At 38.8% G+C, this 18291-nt stretch overlaps 1 protein-coding gene across 2 annotated transcripts in view; it reads left to right on the top strand.

Moving 5' to 3' along the window:
• AIMP1 (aminoacyl tRNA synthetase complex interacting multifunctional protein 1) overlaps nt 1-18291 on the top strand; it is a 64615-nt gene that overhangs the window by 21387 nt on the left and 24937 nt on the right. For both annotated transcript variants that reach the window (XM_048846665.1, XM_075127563.1), the window contains exons 2-3: nt 14228-14361; nt 17835-17948. In XM_048846665.1, the coding sequence (XP_048702622.1) occupies nt 14228-14361; nt 17835-17948 (248 nt within the window). The remainder of the gene's footprint in view (nt 1-14227; nt 14362-17834; nt 17949-18291) is intronic.

An 18291-nucleotide genomic window follows, 5' to 3' on the forward strand; every position in this document is an offset into this window, starting at 1 on the left:
GTGACGACGTGCACTGCTGACACAAGGAGCCTAGCGTGGACGTGCAAAACCGATTCAATTACTGTGGTTGCTGTGTGTCCACATAATTTAGGTCAATTTAATTTTGTAACGTATCATAGAATCCTAGAATATCAGGGTTGGAAGGGACCTCAGGAGGTCATCTAGTCCAACCCCCTGCTCAAAGCAATCCCCAACTAACTCTAGGCTTTCCCCGAGTCTCAGTGCCCGATGTAGTCTTCGGCACCTCTGCTGAGATGACTAAAAAGGGTTCAAATTATGGTCATGGTTTTTGTGAGGTGGACAAGCATGCACTGGGAATTGGACTGAGAGCAACAAACAGCAGTGAAAGCTTTTGGTCCCACTTTACTAATCTGGTTTATACTTGGACCAGCCACCTAGAAGTGTGGAAGGTTGCCATATTCTGCCTTTCATCTGAGCAATGTGGTACACCGACTAAAGTATTATTCGGATGATAGGTGCAATTAAACTATGAATGATTACTACACTGAAGTATTTGCATATAATCCCTGCACTTGAAATGGGCAATACCACAATATTTGTGGTAATTTTGTCTACTGCAGGTGGTAGATGTTCAGTTTTTAATGTCTATTGTATAGAGATTTCAAAGGAAGCTTTTCATTCATGTTAAGCCCGTGATAAGGCTTTAAAATCTATTCATATATCTATACCATACTGTATATAAACTCATTCTGTGATTTCTCTGATGTTGTTAGCTAGTGGTTTGGCTTGGCTTGCCCTTTAGTTGCAGGTCATAGAATCATATAGAATATCAGGAGGTCATCTAGTCCAACCCCCTGCTCAAAGCAGGACCGATCCCCGACTAAATCATCCCAGCCAGGGCTTTGTCAAGCCTGACCTTAAAAACTTCTAGGGAAGGAGATTCCACCACCTCCCTAGGTAACGCATTCCAGTGTTTCACCACCCGCATAGTGAAAAGGTTTTTCCTAATATCCAACCTAAATCTCCCCCACTGCAACTTGAGACCATTACTCCTTGTTCTGTCATCTGCTACCACTGAGAACAGTCTAGATCCATCCTCTTTGGAACCCCCTTTCAGGTAGTTGAAAGCAGCTATCCAATCCCCCGTCATTCTTCTCTTCTGAAGACTAAACATCCCCAGTTCCCTCAGCCTCTCCTCATAAGTCATGTGTTCCAGTCCCCTAATCATTTTTGTTGCCCTCCGCTGGACTCTTTCCAATTTTTCCACATCCTTCTTGTAGTGTGGGGCCCAAAACTGGACACAGTACTCCAGATGAGGCCTCACCAATAGAATAGAGGGGAACGATCACGTCTCTCGATCTGCTGGCAATGCCCCTACTTATACATCCCAAAATGCCATTGGCCTTCTTGGCAACAAGGGCACACTGCTGACTCATATCCAGCTTCTCGTCCACTGTCACCCCTAGGTCGTTTTCTGCAGAACTGCTGCCGAGCCATTGGGTCCCTAGTCCGTAGCAGTGCATTGGATTCCTCCGTCCTAAGTGCAGGACTCTGCACTTGTCCTTGTTGAACCTCATCAGATTTCTTTTGGCCCAATCCTCCAATTTGTCGAGGTCCCTCTGTATCCTATCCCTACCCTCCAGCATATCTACGACTCCTCCCAGTTTAGTGTCATCTGCAAACTTGCTGAGGGTGCAATCCACACCATCCTCCAGATCATTTATGAAGATATTGAACAAAACCGTCCCCAGGACTGACCCCTGGGGCACTCCACTTGATACCGGCTGTCCACTAGAGATGGAGCCATTGATCACTAACCGTTGAGCCCGACAATCTAGCTAACTTTCTATCCACCTTATAGTCCATTCATCCAGCCCATACTTCTTTAACTTGCTGGCAAGAATACTGTGGGAGACCATGTCAAAAGCTTTGCTAAAGTCAAGGAACAACACGTCCACTGCTTTCCCTTCATCCACAGAGCCAGTTATCTCGTCATAGAAGGCAATTAGATTAGTCAGGCATGACTTGCCCTTGGTGAATCCATGCTGACTGTACCTGATCACTTTCCTCTCCTCTAAGTGCGTCAGAATTGATTCCTTGAGGACCTGCTCCATGATTTTTCCAGGGACGGAGGTGAGGCTGACTGGCCTGTAGTTCCCAGGATCCTCCTCCTTCCCTTTTTTAAAGATGGGCACTACATTAGCCTTTTTCCAGTCATCCGGGACCTCCCCCGATCGCCATGAGTTTTCAAAGATAATGGCCAATGGCTCTGCAATCACATCCGCCAACTCCTTTAGCACTCTCGGATGCAACGCATCCGGCCCCATGGACTTGTGCTCATCCAGCTTTTCTAAATAGTCCTGAACCACTTCTTTCTCTACAGAGGGCTGGTCACCTCCTCCCCATGCTGTGCTGCCCAGGGCAGTAGTCTGGGAGCTGACCTTGTTCTTGAAGACAGAGGCAAAAAAAGCATTGAGTACATTAGCTTTTTCCACATCCTCTGTCACTAGGTTGCCTCCCTCATTCAGTAAGGGGCCCACACTATCCTTGACTTTCTTCTTGTTGCTAACATTCCTGAAGAAACCCTTCTTGTTACTCTTAACATCTCTTGCTAGCTGCAACTCCAGGTGTGATTTGGCCTTCCTGATTTCACTCCTGCAAACCCGAGCAATATTTTTATACTCTTCCCTGGTCATTTGTCCAATCTTCCACTTCTTGTAAGCTTCTTTTTTGTATTTAAGAGCAGCAAGGATTTCACTGTTAAGCCAAGCTGATCGCCTTCCATATTTACTATTCTTTCTACACATCAGGATGGTTTGTCCCTATAACTTCAATAAGGATTCTTTAAAATACAGCCAGCTCTCCTGAACTCCTTTCCCCCTCATGTTATTGTCCCAGGGGATCTTGCCCATCAGTTCCCTGAGGGAGTCAAAGTCTGCTTTTCTGAAGTCCAGGGTCTGTATTCTGCTGCTCTCCTTTCTTCCTTGTGTTAAGATCCTGAACTCGACCATTTCATGGTCACTGCCTCCCAGGTTCCCATCCACTTTTGCTTCCCCTACTAATTCTTTCCGGTTTGTGAGTAGCAGGTCAAGAAGAGCTCTGCCCCTAATTGGTTCTTCCAGCACTTGCACCAGGAAATTGTCCCCTACATTTTCCAAAAACTTCCTGGATTGCCTGTGCACCGCTGTATTGCTCTCCCAGCAGATATCAGGGTGACTGAAGTCTCCCATGAGAACCAGGGCCTGTGATCTAGTAACTTCTGCGAATTGCCGGAAGAAAGCCTCGTCCACCTCATCCCCCTGGTCTGGTGGTCTATAGTAGATTCCCACCACGACATCACCCTTGTTGCTCACACTTCTAAACTTAATCCAGAGACACTCAGGTTTTTCTGCAGTTTCATACTTGAGCTCTGAGCAGTCATACTGCTCTCTTACATACAGTGCAACTCCCCCACCTTTTCTGCCCTTCCTGAACAGGTCTCCTCTTTAGAACTTGTTGGGTAAGCTCTCCTTTCAGAGAGATTTATTTCTACATGTTGGAATATGATATTTTATTGAATTATATGGGTAATCAATATTGCCGAGTCAAAAATTTTAGGGGAAAAAAATCAAACTAAGTAAAACATAAGTTGTTGATAGTGCCCGAAAACCAGTCATAATTTTAAAGTCTGTTTTCAAACTCATCTTAGACTGGTATCAAGCTAATATGTCATGTGAGCATTGAGCCCAGATTCTGTTTTTTGCTTTTTTGTTATTTAAAATGTTTGACAAATTTTCCCTAATGTGAGAGAATATAGTGGCTGTTGGGGGGAAAGCGGGGTGACTTTCCGTCATTTAATGTCAGGACACTACATATTTCACCTTTCTAGATGAAGGGACTTTACTTCTGTGAGGAAAAGGGTCAGTTAAGAGAAAAGAGGAGTACATGTCTGGGAAGGAGGATAGCCTTCTGTCAAAGTAAATTATATTCTAAAATAAAACTTTTCCAGGAGAAGTGGCAGACAGGCTATGCAAACAAGGATGACTTGTCATATATTTCTTCAGTTAGCTAAATATTACTGTATGCGTTTAGTGTTACAAAAGCATTTGTTTGTTATCTTTTTTTAAGTTACATCATGAAACTTAAAGCCTGAAACCTACTTTATAGATAAAGGCAGGGACAAGGATAATCTAGCAGGATTACTTTGGGGCTGGTGTCCTGATGCTTAGAAGAGCTGTTCCCAATGTGGTCTGTGAGAGATAAAATGGTCCATTGATAATCAGGTTTCTAGAATAATCAGAAAAGGAGGGGGGGAATAGAATGGGGGAAATCTACTAATAATTAGTAAAAACATAAAGTTAGGTATTGAAGTCCTTCTCTTAAAATGACATTAGAATGCCTTATGGCCACTTTCAACCTGTCTGAGTTTTTGTAGTCAACTCTTTGTTCTTTAGTGTAAATTCTGAGCAGTTCCTAGAAAAGCACTTTTATTTGTGTGGTGTTTCTTCTAACGGGGTGGGTTGGTTGGTTGGTTTTTTAGTGTTTCCAGCTTTAAGAAATAGGGAGGGCAAGGCTCTTAGGACTAGGAAAGCAAAGTTCTGCAGCTGGGGTAGTGCCTGATAATCAGGAGAAGTCATTCTTCAGGCCTGACGCTTTCTTGGGGATTGTATTAACAATTTGGAAATTTATAAATCAGTAACTGTGACTCTCTTATTGCAAAAGTTTAACATGTGAGTTTAAAGTGGCAGAAGTATACAAGTATAGTTGTTTAATAATTCACTCCTTAACCCTCTTCGTTATTGTAGTTTGAACATTGACTACACAGGAGTTGAAAGCTTGTGAATATTTTAAAAAACTAAATTTACATTTTAGATTTTGGAGGCACTAAATCTGTCTGGAAAAATGCTGTATAACTAACTACGGCCATGATTGCTGGGAGAAAAGGATTTTCAGATCTCTCTACTGGCAGCTAAGTCTTTAAGTTTGATTGTTCAGCAGGAAAACGCGGTTGTCGCAATTTTCAGGCTGTAGTCTTATTTTTCTCAGATAAATAAAATATTATTGCTGCTTTGATTGTTTAAAGGCAGTTCTCTTCTTTCTGTTTGTTCTGTCTTGGACTATAATGGACGGGTTTCTAATTTATTATTGTTTCTATTATCTCTCTCATTTGATAGCCTTACAGCTGGTTCAGTAAGTAGCTTGTCAGATCATGCATGTTCCAGAGTAAAGGACAGCAGAGTCTGGAAAACAGATGGAATGTTTTATTGTAATATATATGGTCTCTTCTAAGTTTGTCTGCCAAGAAGCCTTGCGTATAGGAAAAATAAGCATCCTAATAAAAGCTGTTCCCTTCCTTCCTCTTATTTGAACAAAGCATTCTTTTTAGAAGCAAAATGATATTGTTGGTGATAATGCAGCAATTTAAAATACGTAGAGTAAAACAGTGCATCACTATGCAACTTGGCCAAAATGAAGAGCTTAAAAAGCCCTCATGGGGAAAAAATATTGACATCTGAAACTGTTTGAGAGCTATTTGTTACAACAAATTAAAGACAGAAAAAGTGATTATCCATATATAGGTAGTTTTATAGGTTTCCCTGTATTTTAAATTAGTGATTTTATTAGTATTTGTGTTGAAGGAATTTTGTCTTCCTCATGTTCCTCTCAATGAGTTACCTGCAAAATGTAATTAGTCCCATGTCTGTAATGAAACAGTGCTGTAATAACAACTTTTAATGCGCTCAATGAATATGCATGGAATGTTCTAAATGGAAAACGAAAAATGTTATTTCATTGTTTGTATCGCCTGTATTTTTCTCTGCTAACAGTTCTTAGCCTTGTCCTAGGCCTATTGAGTTGCCTGTCCATGAAAGTGCCATGCACTAGGAGCAATATATTTTGTAGCAGTCACCACCCCTCCTGTGTTTACTGTCTATTTAGTGTCTGTACATGGCTATTGATTGTGAACAGGATTGACTGTGCCATGACAACACTGAATCTCACCGTGGCTAGAACAAAATAGATGTAGAAACTTACTTTCTGTGACTGACGCAGAATGAGAACACTGAAAGTATATGGTTGAAGCACTAACTGATGGTATCCGTGTGCTAAGTCTGTGCCAACCTGATTCTTTTATTGTGGAGAAGTGTGTGTGTGTGTGTGTGTGAGAGAGGGGGGGGGGGAAGCAGTAATAATGAAGGGTTTCTGAGGACAAATATTAATCTGAAAATCTTGCTCTTAGCAAAACTCCAAGCTGACAAACACAAATGGTTATGACTTTTGTTGAAATAAGTAGAAAGGTTGGAGACACATTTCTGTAGGAAGAGGAAGTGGGGACATTGTCTATTAAGTGATGGGATTTGTATTGGTACTTCCCATACCCATCTAAAAATAAAGGTAAAGTCGTTGGAATAGACTTCAGTGCAAATATACCAAGAAAAACATATTTACATATGGGAAATGATCCTTACAGTCATGTGGAATAAGTAATGCTATTTTTGTAGTTCGTATGTGATTATATGAACTAGGCAGTCCTCAGAAAAGTTGAAAAAAAGTACAATATTGGAAATTCAAGTTTTGTGGGGGGTTTTTTGTTTTTATTTTTTTTTTTAAGTTTTTAGAAACCAGTTGGCTTCTAAAGCCTGTTTCTTGATGAAATGATCTCTCTCCCAAAAACACAGTTTAATTGAATGCATCTCAGGATTGTGGATAGGTTCAAAAACAGTTTATTATTTCTCCATTTTAGAACCTTAGCTTTAGCTCTTCAGTATGGCAAAGGGCATTTGTAATTGGCAACACTTTAAAAAGGGAGAAAAGGCTACTTTTTTAAAGCAGGGAATTATAACAGCACAGTCATCTTTTTGATTATGTGTTTTCCTTATTACTACTACTTTTTTTTTCTCTCTTCCCCTTTTTTAAAGTCAGAACCATTGAGTAATACATCAGTTCTGGTCTAACGATGTTAGTAGGCACATTGAAATTCTCTGATAGTGCCTCCTGTGTAAATGCAAAGTATTATTTTCTTATGGAATATCTATTTTAATTTTGTCTTGTTTGGGCCCCTCCCTAATTTTTTCTCTTTTATAAACCAGTAAATAAAATAAGCCCTTCTCTTTGCTTATGACATACGGGACTGCCGAAGCATGCCAGAGATGGTACTTTTTGCTGAAGAATGCAGGCAACTATTTAAAAAAGCAGTAGGTAAGAAAATCTGCATATAGGAAATGAAGGAGTAAAGACCTCCAGATCTTTTTATTTTCCCTCCATAGTTTTTCAAAAATTGGAAATTTCTCTCATTTGGACCCTTCATTTGCATTCTATATCACCTATGTTTTGGCAGTGCTTAAACCTGCTTCCCCTGGAGTTAAGCTTCTGATACTGAAAGAAATGCGGGTAAGGAAATGTTGAAAGTCCTTACTAGCCCTCTTCAATTAGTGGGTAAGCAAAGTTACTTTTGATTTTCACATGAATAATCTTTATAGAACTGAATTAGCAACTGACTCTAAATCAGTTTTCTAACTGTATCAAAATAGAAATTAAGCAGCTTCTGGATATCAGTATACATTTTATTATATCTACAAGACATACATGTCTTATCCATGCACTGTCAATCATTCTTCATGTAATGAAAACGAGCTTTTCAGCCAATTCTAGATCTCTGATATGTAAATGATTTGATAGAATGCCAGACGTTTAAGATTAACTGAAGAACTTTAGTTAATCAGATGACTTCACTGGACACACTTAAAGTATACTTTTTTTCTCTGCTCAGGTTAGTGATCTGATTTCCTTTTTCTGATTTGGCATCTTCTAGTTCAAAATACTCCATTTAATAATAAAAGTGCCCCAGAGTTTTTTCTACAGACACACATTCCAAATGAAATTTTTCCCTGCCAAGACACTGGAGTTACACCGGGGATGAATTTGGCCATAAAATTTACCTGTTTCATTTCAAGAAACAAGAGCAGAAGGAGATACTTCTAGGTTGGAAGGGATCTTTACTGTATTTTCTTCCATGCTTATTATTTTCCTTTTGCTGAATAGATTGATAATAATCCTGTTAACATCTTGGTAAAGACCATTGACTATAACATTGATTCCAAGACCTCTTGGCTTCTCTTATTTCTATAATCTATCAAGAAGTGACATTTTCCACAGAGAGAGTAAACTGCTTATTCTAGTTGGGCCTTTTAGTTGTCAACCCAGTTAAAGGTTTGACATCTGTAGATTTTCATGAAAATTATTTCAGCCAATAAGGATACTCTTACACTTATTTACATAGCACCTTGAATCTTAAAATAGTATACAATTTGTGTACCCAGTCCAAACTCCTTTTCAAGGCTGTGAACATGTGGCCTGCGCCTGGACTGTAGCATTGAGCCATATCACTTCACAGGCTACTTCTGTCACTGTGGAAATGCAAACACCTGTAGGTTAGAAACAAGGTAGCAGACTTGCAATAAATGTCTTTAGAGAACAAAATGATATACATTTGAGTCAACTGGAGGAATTAAGGTGAATTTAACAACTGTATGCATTTAAATAAATGCTTAATATATTTTAACAAACATAGATTTGAATTATTTGCTTCTAAGATCTATTGCAGTCAAGGAATATCCCCCTCTGAAAATAACTTTCTGCTTATCTGACCTGTTGCATTTCAAATTACAAGTAGAACCATATGGATACGGTTAGGAACTCGTGCTTTGAGCTTCAACTATCCATTATAAAAGAACTTTAAATAAAAATTAGGACCTAACAAATATTTCTTCCCACTGGAATTTAAATGCATGCCTAATAACTCTGTGTCAACCTATTTTTGATATAGCTGTTTTCAGGAACCTTTCTTTGAATATAGGTTTTTGTGTTCCTCTGATTATTGTTAATGTAGGATGAGTCTGAAGTCCAGGTGTTAATTTGTAGATCTCCTTATGCTTCTTTTACTTACAAGGCATTAATCTTACATAGCAAGGATTCATTTAGGTTTAACGGTGGCTTTAACACAGGGCTTATCAAAAGATACGTCTTCACAACCTTAAAACTTGAATGGAGTAAACTTCATAATAAAGTTTGTAAATGGAAAATCCTTCAACAAAATTATTTAAGCAGGACAAAAGACATCAAGAAAACATACTTGATCACTTTTCTAACTGTAAAGACTTTTTCAGAACCAGGACAGTCAGGTCTAGTGCTCCTAGCAGTCAGGTCTAGTTGTCAGAGCCAGAGTTAGAAACCAAGCAAGGCTGGTAGCAAGGCAGACACAGGAGCAATTGCAGATGCAGGCATAAACATTGAGCAGCCCTTCACCTGGTGCTGATACTGAGCTTAAGAGTAGGCTTGGTGATTACTCCTGAGGGCATGTTTTCTATGTCTACATTTTATATGAAAGAAGGGATAGCAGCCTTTCAAATGTAGTTTTCTTAAATCTCAATGACTTGATTTTTCTTGAGTGACTTTCTGGACCTTGGGCTCAGTTGAAGGTCAGAAGATCTCTCTGTTTTCCTTTAGGCTCTGTCTTCTACCAAGTTACAGTATTCAGTTTTTTTCTTCTCTTCTTATAGTCTTAGCATATTATCCAAAGATTACGCAGGCAGAAAAACAAGTGGTAGGAAAACATGAATATGCAAATCCCAGCTATTGATTGTCATAACATTAAACCACAATTTTATTAGCCTTCAGTTAATGCTTTTAATGTTTTATATTTTACATTAAGTACACAATTTTAAACAAAGTTTTACCTATAAGAAACTCTGTTTTTTATGTATATCTTATTATCTCTTCATATTGGCAAGTTCTTGCAGTTCTTGCATATTCTACAGTTCGTTTCATTCTGTTGGCTCTTAGTAACAATATCTCAAATACCGGTTTCTCCTCTGTTTATAATATTAGATCTCTGGAAATTTATTTGACAAGTGGGGAAAAGTCTACCTGGTGTAATTATGTAACTTCATTTCCCGATCCTCAGTTCATTAGCCGACTTGGCAAATAACTATAAAATGTACGAGTTCTATTCACTTTGAAGTTTTAGTAGTGTTTTATTGTTGTTGGCTAAGCTTATGCTGTTAGTATTACACTCCCTTGAGAGAATTATAGTTTACATATTTCTCAACGATCACTAAAGTTTAGTTAGCCACCTTGTATAAATTAAGCATAAGATGTTACCTTTTAATGCTGTCTCAACATTTACATCTTATAAAATGTAAAGGAAATTTATGTCCGCAAACATCTTTAAATGACTTTTAATTCACTACTATTAAACAGGCAGGAGAATCAGAATTAAAATTGAAACTCCATTCTTAAAATACCCATGCAGTGTGGATTCTGTTGTCAGCCCCAGATAGAAAGTATTATAGTTTCATTTTCAAAGAAATAGATGTAGATTATCGTGGCAGAATCATTGTCCAAGAGAAGCAGGCTCAGTTATCTTGCTATTTGAAATGAAAAAGGTGTTTCTGGGCAATGCTACAACCTAGGAGTCTAGTCATAGAATCCGAGACCATACACCTGTGGGATTGATGGACAGATTCCCTCAGCTGATGGAGCTGTCTTTTGTCCTGGGAGATCTTCAGAGTGCTTCTCCCTGTCCACCAGTGTCATCTGCTTATTTCTTTCATTATAATTCAGTTAGCTGTAATTCATAGAAGTGCTTATTTTTTCCAGGTAGATGGGAAAAGCATAGTCTGTTGCAGAGGAGAGTGATTATATAGCTGTTCGTCACCAATATATAGCTGACATTTGAGTAGCATCTACTGTCTCTTAATGGTTAGACATAAACATTGAACAGGAGAAGGGAAAGGACTAAGCCCTGTTGGATTTAGCAAGTGAAGGCTCTCAATGAGGCAGAGCAGGGGCTCACAGATCCTCTGTACTGTGTTAGGGAGGAATTTTCAAAATTATCTGAAAGCAGATCTCTTGAGGATCCTGAGAGAGGAGGTAGAGGTGACTAGATTTAGATGTGCCATTGTCCCTGCATCACAGCAAAGAGACAAAAAAATATCATATTGCCTCTATATAAATCCATGGTACGCCCACATCTCAAAAAAAAGTATTGGAATTGGGAAAAGGTTCAGAAAAGGGCAACAAAAATTATTACGGGTATGGAACGGCTGCCATATGAGGAAACATTAATAAGACTGGGACTTTTCAGCTTGGAAAAGAGGCGACTCAGAGTGGATATGATAGAGGTATATAAAATCATGACCAGTGTGGAGAAAGTAAATAAGGAAGTGTTATTTACTCCCTCTCATAACACAAGAACTAGAGGCTACCAAATGAAATTAATAGGCAACAGGTTTAAAACAAACAAAAAGAAGCATTTTTTCACACAATGCACAGTCAACATGTGGAACTCCTTGCCAGAGGATGTTGTGAAAGGCCAGGACTATAACAGGGTTCAAAACAGAGCTATATAAATTCATGGAGGATAGATCCATCAAAGCCTATGAGCCAGGTTGGGCAGGGATGTTGTTCCTAGTCTCTGTTTGCCAGAAGCTGGGAATGGGTGACGGGATGGATCACTTGATGATTACCTGTTCTGTTCATTCCCTCTGGGGCATCTGACATTGGCCACTGTCGGAAGACACGATACTGGGCTAGATGGATCTTTGGTCTGACCCAGTATGGCCGTCCTTATGACCGTCCTCTTATCTTCTCTGTTTCTTTCCTGTGTCATCAACAGAGTGCCCTCAATCTCTGCCTTCAGTCAGAAGGTGGAAAAGAAGTGGTGAATTCAAAATATTAACTAAAATAGCTCTGAAAGTGGAAATAAAAAAAAAAATGGGGATGTGGGGGGAATTTGGTTCCTCCTTTTATGGTATAGTTAGGGTTGAGAGTTGCCCTTAAGAGAAACAGAATGTGATTTTCTCTGCTTTTAATGCTTATGGACAACCATAAATGTGTAATATATCCTCTACCTTCTAACTCCTTGACTTATGTGGCGGATTTAGAAGTTGTAAGAGGGCACTGGATGACTGAGATGCTAACGGAGCAGTAAAGGAAGAGAGGGCTTTTGCTGAGAACAGCTAAACTAATTCTTTCCATCAGTCTTCACTGCAGAGGAATGTGGGGGGATCCTCACACCTGAGCCATTCTTTTTACCTGAAAGATCTGAAGAACTGTCCCAGATTCACGTGGCAATAGAGGATGTTATGGAATAAATTGATAAATTAAATAGTCATAAATCACCAGGACTAGAAGGTATTCTCCCAAGGATTCTGAAGGAACTCAGATATGAAATTTCAGAACTACTGACTGTGGTATGTAACCTATTGCTTAAATCGGCCTCTGTACTAGATGACTGGAGAGTAGCTGAATGTAATTCTAATTTTTTTCACACACCCCCCTCCCCCAAAAGGCCTCCAGAGGTGATCCTGGCAATTACAGGCCAGTAAGCCTATCTTCAGTGCCACACAAATTGGTTGAAACTATAATAAAAAACAAATTTATCAGACACATAGATAAACACAATATGATGGGGAAGGGTCAACATGGCTTTTGTAAAAGGAAATCATGTCTCACCAATCTATTAAAATTCTCTGAGGATATCAGCAAGCATGTGGACAAGGATGATCCATGATATAGTGTAGTTGGCCTTTCAGAAAGGATTCTTGTCCACATGCTTGACACAGTCCCTCACAAAAGGCTCTTAGGCAAACTGAGGAGTCATGGGATAAGAGGGAATGTCCTCTCCTGGATCAGTAGTTTATTAATTAAAAGATTAGAAACAAAGGGTAGGAATAGTCAGTTTCCCCACTGGAAAGAGGTAAATAGTGGGATCCCCAAGGATTTGTACTGGAACCTGTTTCTGTTCAACATAATCATAAATGCTCTTGAAAAGGAGGTGAACAGTGATGTGGTAAAATTTTCAGATGATACAAGATAGGTAAGTCCAAAGCTGACCAAAAGCTGAAGAGTTACAAAGAGTTACTAAACTGGGGGCAACAAAATGGCAGATGAAATTCAGTGTTGATAAGTGTAAAGTAATGCACAATGGAAAAAATAATCCCAACTACATATACAAATTGATGGGTCTAGATTAGCTGTTACCACTAAAGAAAGAGGTCCTGGAGTCACTGTGGATAGTTCTTTGGAAACATGCTCAATGTGCAAGGCAGTCAAAAAAGCTAACAATGTTGGGAACCATTAAGAAAAAGAGAGAGCTAATAAGACAGACAATATAATGCCACTATATAAATCTATGGTATGCCCACACCTTGAATGCTGCGTGCAGGTCTGGTCACCCTATCTCAGAAAAGGTGTATTAAAACTGGAAGAGGTACAGAGAAGAGTAAAAAAAAAAAAAAAGTGATTAAGGGTATGGAACAATTTCCATTTGAGAAGACATGAACAGTCTGTCTTTTTAAGCTTACAATAGAGACAACTAATGGGGAATATAATAGAGGTCCATAAATCCATGAGTGTGTGAAGAGGAAAGTGTTGTTTTCACCCTTCATATGACATAAGAACTAGAGGTCAAACGATGAAATTAATAGGCAGCAGGTTTAAAACAAAAATAAGTAACTCCTTCACACAATGCAGTCAACCCATTGGATATTGTGATGTATAACTGGGTTCAAAAAAGAATTTGATAAGTTCATGGAACACAGATCCATTCATGCCTGTTAGCCAAGATGATCAGGGAGGCAACCCCATGCTCTGTGTGTCCCTAAACCTCCCAACTGCTGGAAGCTGGGGCTGGACAACAGGATAACTCTACATTGCCCTGTTCTGTTCAGTCCCTCTGAAGGATCTGGCACTGGCCATTGTCAGAAGACAGGATGCTGGTCTAGATGGACCATTGATCTGACCCACTATGGCTATTCTTATGCATTCTTACTCTTCTTAATAGAATTTTTGGTTAATAAATTTCATAAATGTTTCATATACAAATATGAGACATGTTTTCCTTCAGTCTAAACTTATTTCCCTTATCTTTTTCCCTCTTTGTTTTTAATTTGTTCCCCATTGCTCACTGATTCATTCTCTGTCTCGGGAATCTGCCTTTCATTCTGGGAAGGTAGGGTTTGGTGCTCTGCTGTGAAGCAGGAACATGTTTTCTACAGATGGGTCTTCCAAAATACTTAAACGCAGCTGGCAAACATCAGAATCTGGTTAACATTGCTTTTTGTTTGTTTGGGTTTTCATTTAGCGGGAGGAAGCCCTGCTTGCTCATTTAACAAATGTTCCTACTGCATCAGCAGTTGATTTTAGTGCTGATTCATGTGGCATAAGAATGTAAAGTTAATTACATTAAGGCAATGTTCACATTATTCTCGCTTTCCTGTTTCAGGTTTTTAGCCCGTTCCTTGGTAAAGATGGCAGCCAATAATGCAGTATTGAACAGACTGGAGCAAAAGGGTGCAGAGGCGGATCAAGTCATTGAATACCTCAAACAGCAAGTTGCTCTTCTAAAAGAGAAAGCTAGTAAGAAAGCAATGTCTTAAAGCAAATTTACTAATCAGGAATGAAAGGGAAGGAATGAGAAAGTGCTGTGAAGTTATGTTTTTTCTATTCTGGAAGCAATAAAAGGGGATGGCTTCAATGACACAAACAGATTGTGGAAGCCCTGGAGGATAGAAGTGAATTATTCCAAGGAGGGACATGACTCAACACACTTCCATCATTGTGTGTTGCTGTATAGGATTCTCTGAAGCTGTCAGCAAGCTCTCTGCCTGACTCTTTGATGTAAATGTTAGATCACTTTCTGACAACGGAATACTCCATATTTGTAAATATATGCCCCAGCTTGTTTCCAGAAACCAGGATTTATATGATTTGGGTGTGTCCTCAGTAGTCTAATATTTAGCCATATATTCTGTGTATATTCATGAAACAACTCCATTTCCATTTTTTAGACTGTCATAGTTACTACAAGGCTTTTCATTCTCAACAGAGAGATACTTTTATACACATTCATTTCAAAGGATGAAGGTGCTCCATCAAGAATATCTACTACTATTTTCAAGCTTTAATCTTAATAGGTTTTTTTTTCCATTTCTCTTCTTTCTACACTGTATTTGGAAACGGCATTTTTTAGTCTTGCATAAGCATTTTCTGCTTATGAGCCAAACCATTCTTTTCATTCATGGCTTTGATAAATTTAGCGAACACTTGACAGCTGTCAAAAATTTACTTCTATTGTATTGATAATGAAATAGTCTCATTCGTCTCTTAAATCTTTCCCAAAACTTAGTGTCTAGTCATAGAATCATAGAATATCAGGGTTGGAAGGGACCTCAGGAGGTCATCTAATCCAACCCTCTGCTCAAAGCAGGACCAGTCCCCAACTAAATCATCCCAGCCAAAGCTTTGTCAAGCCTGACCTTAAAAACTTCAAAGGAAGGAGATTCCAGCACCTCCCTAGGTAACGCATTCCAGTGCTTCACCACCCTCCTAGTGAAAAAGTTTTTCCTAATCAGTATCAGAGGGCCAAAGACTCCTCTTTTGCCTTGTCTTCTTTACAAAGCAAAGTCTTAATACATACCTCCATAATTTTTTAATACATTTTTAAGATATATCAACTTCAGTGCTGCCCTTCATAGTTCATTGTACACTGTCCTGATACTTATCATAGAAGAAATATCACTCCATAGATGGGAATCTTTTCTCTTACATTCATTCATCACCGTCTGTTTTGTTAACAAAAAAAAATTAGATATGTGTGCATAGGCATTATTGCAGCACATTGGTTTAAGTTAGTCTGTCATAATCCTGTATATGACATTCCCAGAATTTCTGCTTTGGTAGATGGACTGACATTTCTTCCTGAATGCCTCACCACCCGCTGAAACATAACATGCCCAAAACTCAACTTCTTATCTTTCCTCCCAAGTCCTGCCCTCTCTTCCATTCTCTGTCATTCTGTACAGTAGCATAATTCTCCCTAGCACTCAGGTCCATAAAGTGAGGGCTGTCTTTGACTTCTTTCCTCTCCTACTTGCTGCAGTCAGATCATATTAAATCCTGCCTCTTTTTTCTCTATTACACTTCACTTCAAAAATCCATGCCACTAAAACTTTTCCCAAGTTCTTATCAGATCACGTCTCGATTACCATAACCACTTCATCAACCCTCACACATACCATTTCCAGTCCATACAAAATACAGCTACTTAATTCATCTTCCTTACCCATGTCTCTGACAGTGTCACCTCCCCACTTGCTTTGAATCTCTCCACTGGCTCCCTGCTTTCCAGTATTAAGTTCAAATTTCTTGGTCTCTTTAATTATTCACTCTTGTCTCTTATTGCATCGTCCTCTTCCCTTTCCTCCTCCTCTCCCCCAACCCTCGTCCTCCTCCTACTGCCCGGTCTCCACTCTATAAGTAAAGAGAAAAATGGGCAGTCAAGACTCTCTTAAAACATTTTTCATGTTTTCTTCTGTCACTCCTTTTGCATGGGATGCCACCCTGAACTGTTTTGCTAGTTGTCATCTTCAGAACCTTCCTCACTTCTGCTATGACACCTACCAAAAATCAGACAACTCATAATGATTGCTCGGTTGTAAGAAAAAATTCAGTAACCCCAAAACAGAATATCAAATACTTAAGTTGTATGTTCTGAATCATTTAATTGCATGAATTTACTGTTACCCATGTCCTCATTCTCTCCTTGTTTGTCATGCTTACTCTTGTCGTCTTTTCCTTACTATATTTTTGCAGGGTCCCAAACCTGATTGGGGCCTTTAGGCCCTACCACAATCCAAATAGAAATATTGTGTTTGCCACCTTTTTGATAGTATTATAGTTTAGAATTTAGACTGCTAACATTTTTAATGAATGCATGTGGACCTTACATCTTCTGAATTCCTAAAGAGTTCCTCTTGGCATGTAATCTAAATGTTTTGCTTATAAATTTAAAGTGATCACACTTTTCAACACACATTCTGCATAGCCCAAAGGTAATGCCACAACATCTTATACTGAAACATTTTGTCATCTTTCTTATACCCCCAGCTTTTTTCTTTAGTCAGAAACAAGGGGGCTCTAAAGATTAAAACGTTGAGCCATTATTGCCAGTCTTTTTTTCCCTCAAAACAATTTATAACCATATCAGCATTGTTTCAGTTAGTTAAACAAAATTACAAGATACATTTTTAAAATACAAAGAATGAATCAAATACCATTCGCTCTCAAGTTTAATCCCAATGTTACCCCACATCAACCATTCAACAAAATAGAAAGTATTATTAAAAGCTAGTGCCAAATTTAATCTGTGAATCAAGTCCATTTGTATTTATTTATTATCTTTTCTATTATGCTAATTTATGTAATATCTTGAATGCCTCACAATTATTAAAAAGAATAGAATAAGTCTCTCAGCATCACCGTTTCAGAATAGAGAAATGGAGGCACAGAGTTGAGTGACTTGCTGAAGGTCACCCAGGAAGCCTGTGGGCACACTGGGAATAGAACCTTTTTTCCATTGTTTAAATAAGACTGTCCTTACTTTCACAGCAGGCAACCTCATTGTACATTCTGTATTTAGTTTGCCAACTTCAGTGGGGTTTTTTATTGTATATCAGGACAGAAATCTGGGTGTTTACAAATATAGGTTATTTTGTTGAACCTCATATAGTTGATTACAAAGTTATAGATTCAGTTTGCTGCCACCAGAGGAATTTGAGAGGGGAACAAAAAGTAGCTTGATTATGATTTAGATGTAAATCCATTAGGAAGGCATGAAAGTTGATATTTGAGAAACCACTGTCAATGTTCATTAACATGTGTGATCTCTTCTAATGATAACTTTGAATTATTTTTAAAATATTTCCTTTATTTGCTTTTAATATGTAACAGTTTTAACTATTTTTGTTCAGATAAGTGACATTCAGCACTTAGCAAATGGATGCGTAATGACTGGAGCCTGTAGGTTCTAATGTAAATTGTGTCAACTCTAGTCCTGCAGGCATCTCTCCGAGAAGAGAAGAAGCTTCGTGTAGAAAATGCTAAACTGAAGAAAGAAATTGAGGGACTGAAACAGGAGCTGATCCAAGCAGAAATTCAGAATGGAGGTAAGAGAGAAAGGAAGAAGAACTATATCTTCACATGTGTGGGCATAGATCCTGTCACCATCTTTGACTGCTGTTTTGATCACTTGTTTCATACTTCCTGATTCATATTCTTGTAGTCACACCCATGGCATATTTTTTGGCTGCTTTGGTGACACTTTGGAATACCATACCTCTGGGTGGTTAACCACCTCTGTAATTTAAGTTCTCTTGTAAGTTGCAGAAGTGACAATTACATATGAAAAGTTTAGTCATGGTTGGGACCGTGCCTTTCTAAATGTCTGTACAGTGCCTGGCATAATAGGGACCTAAATTTGACTGAGGTTTCTGGGTGCTCTTACAATAC

Source organism: Caretta caretta, chromosome 4 (assembly GCF_965140235.1).
Source record: "Caretta caretta isolate rCarCar2 chromosome 4, rCarCar1.hap1, whole genome shotgun sequence".
In the NCBI taxonomy this organism is placed as follows: Eukaryota; Metazoa; Chordata; order Testudines; family Cheloniidae; genus Caretta; species Caretta caretta.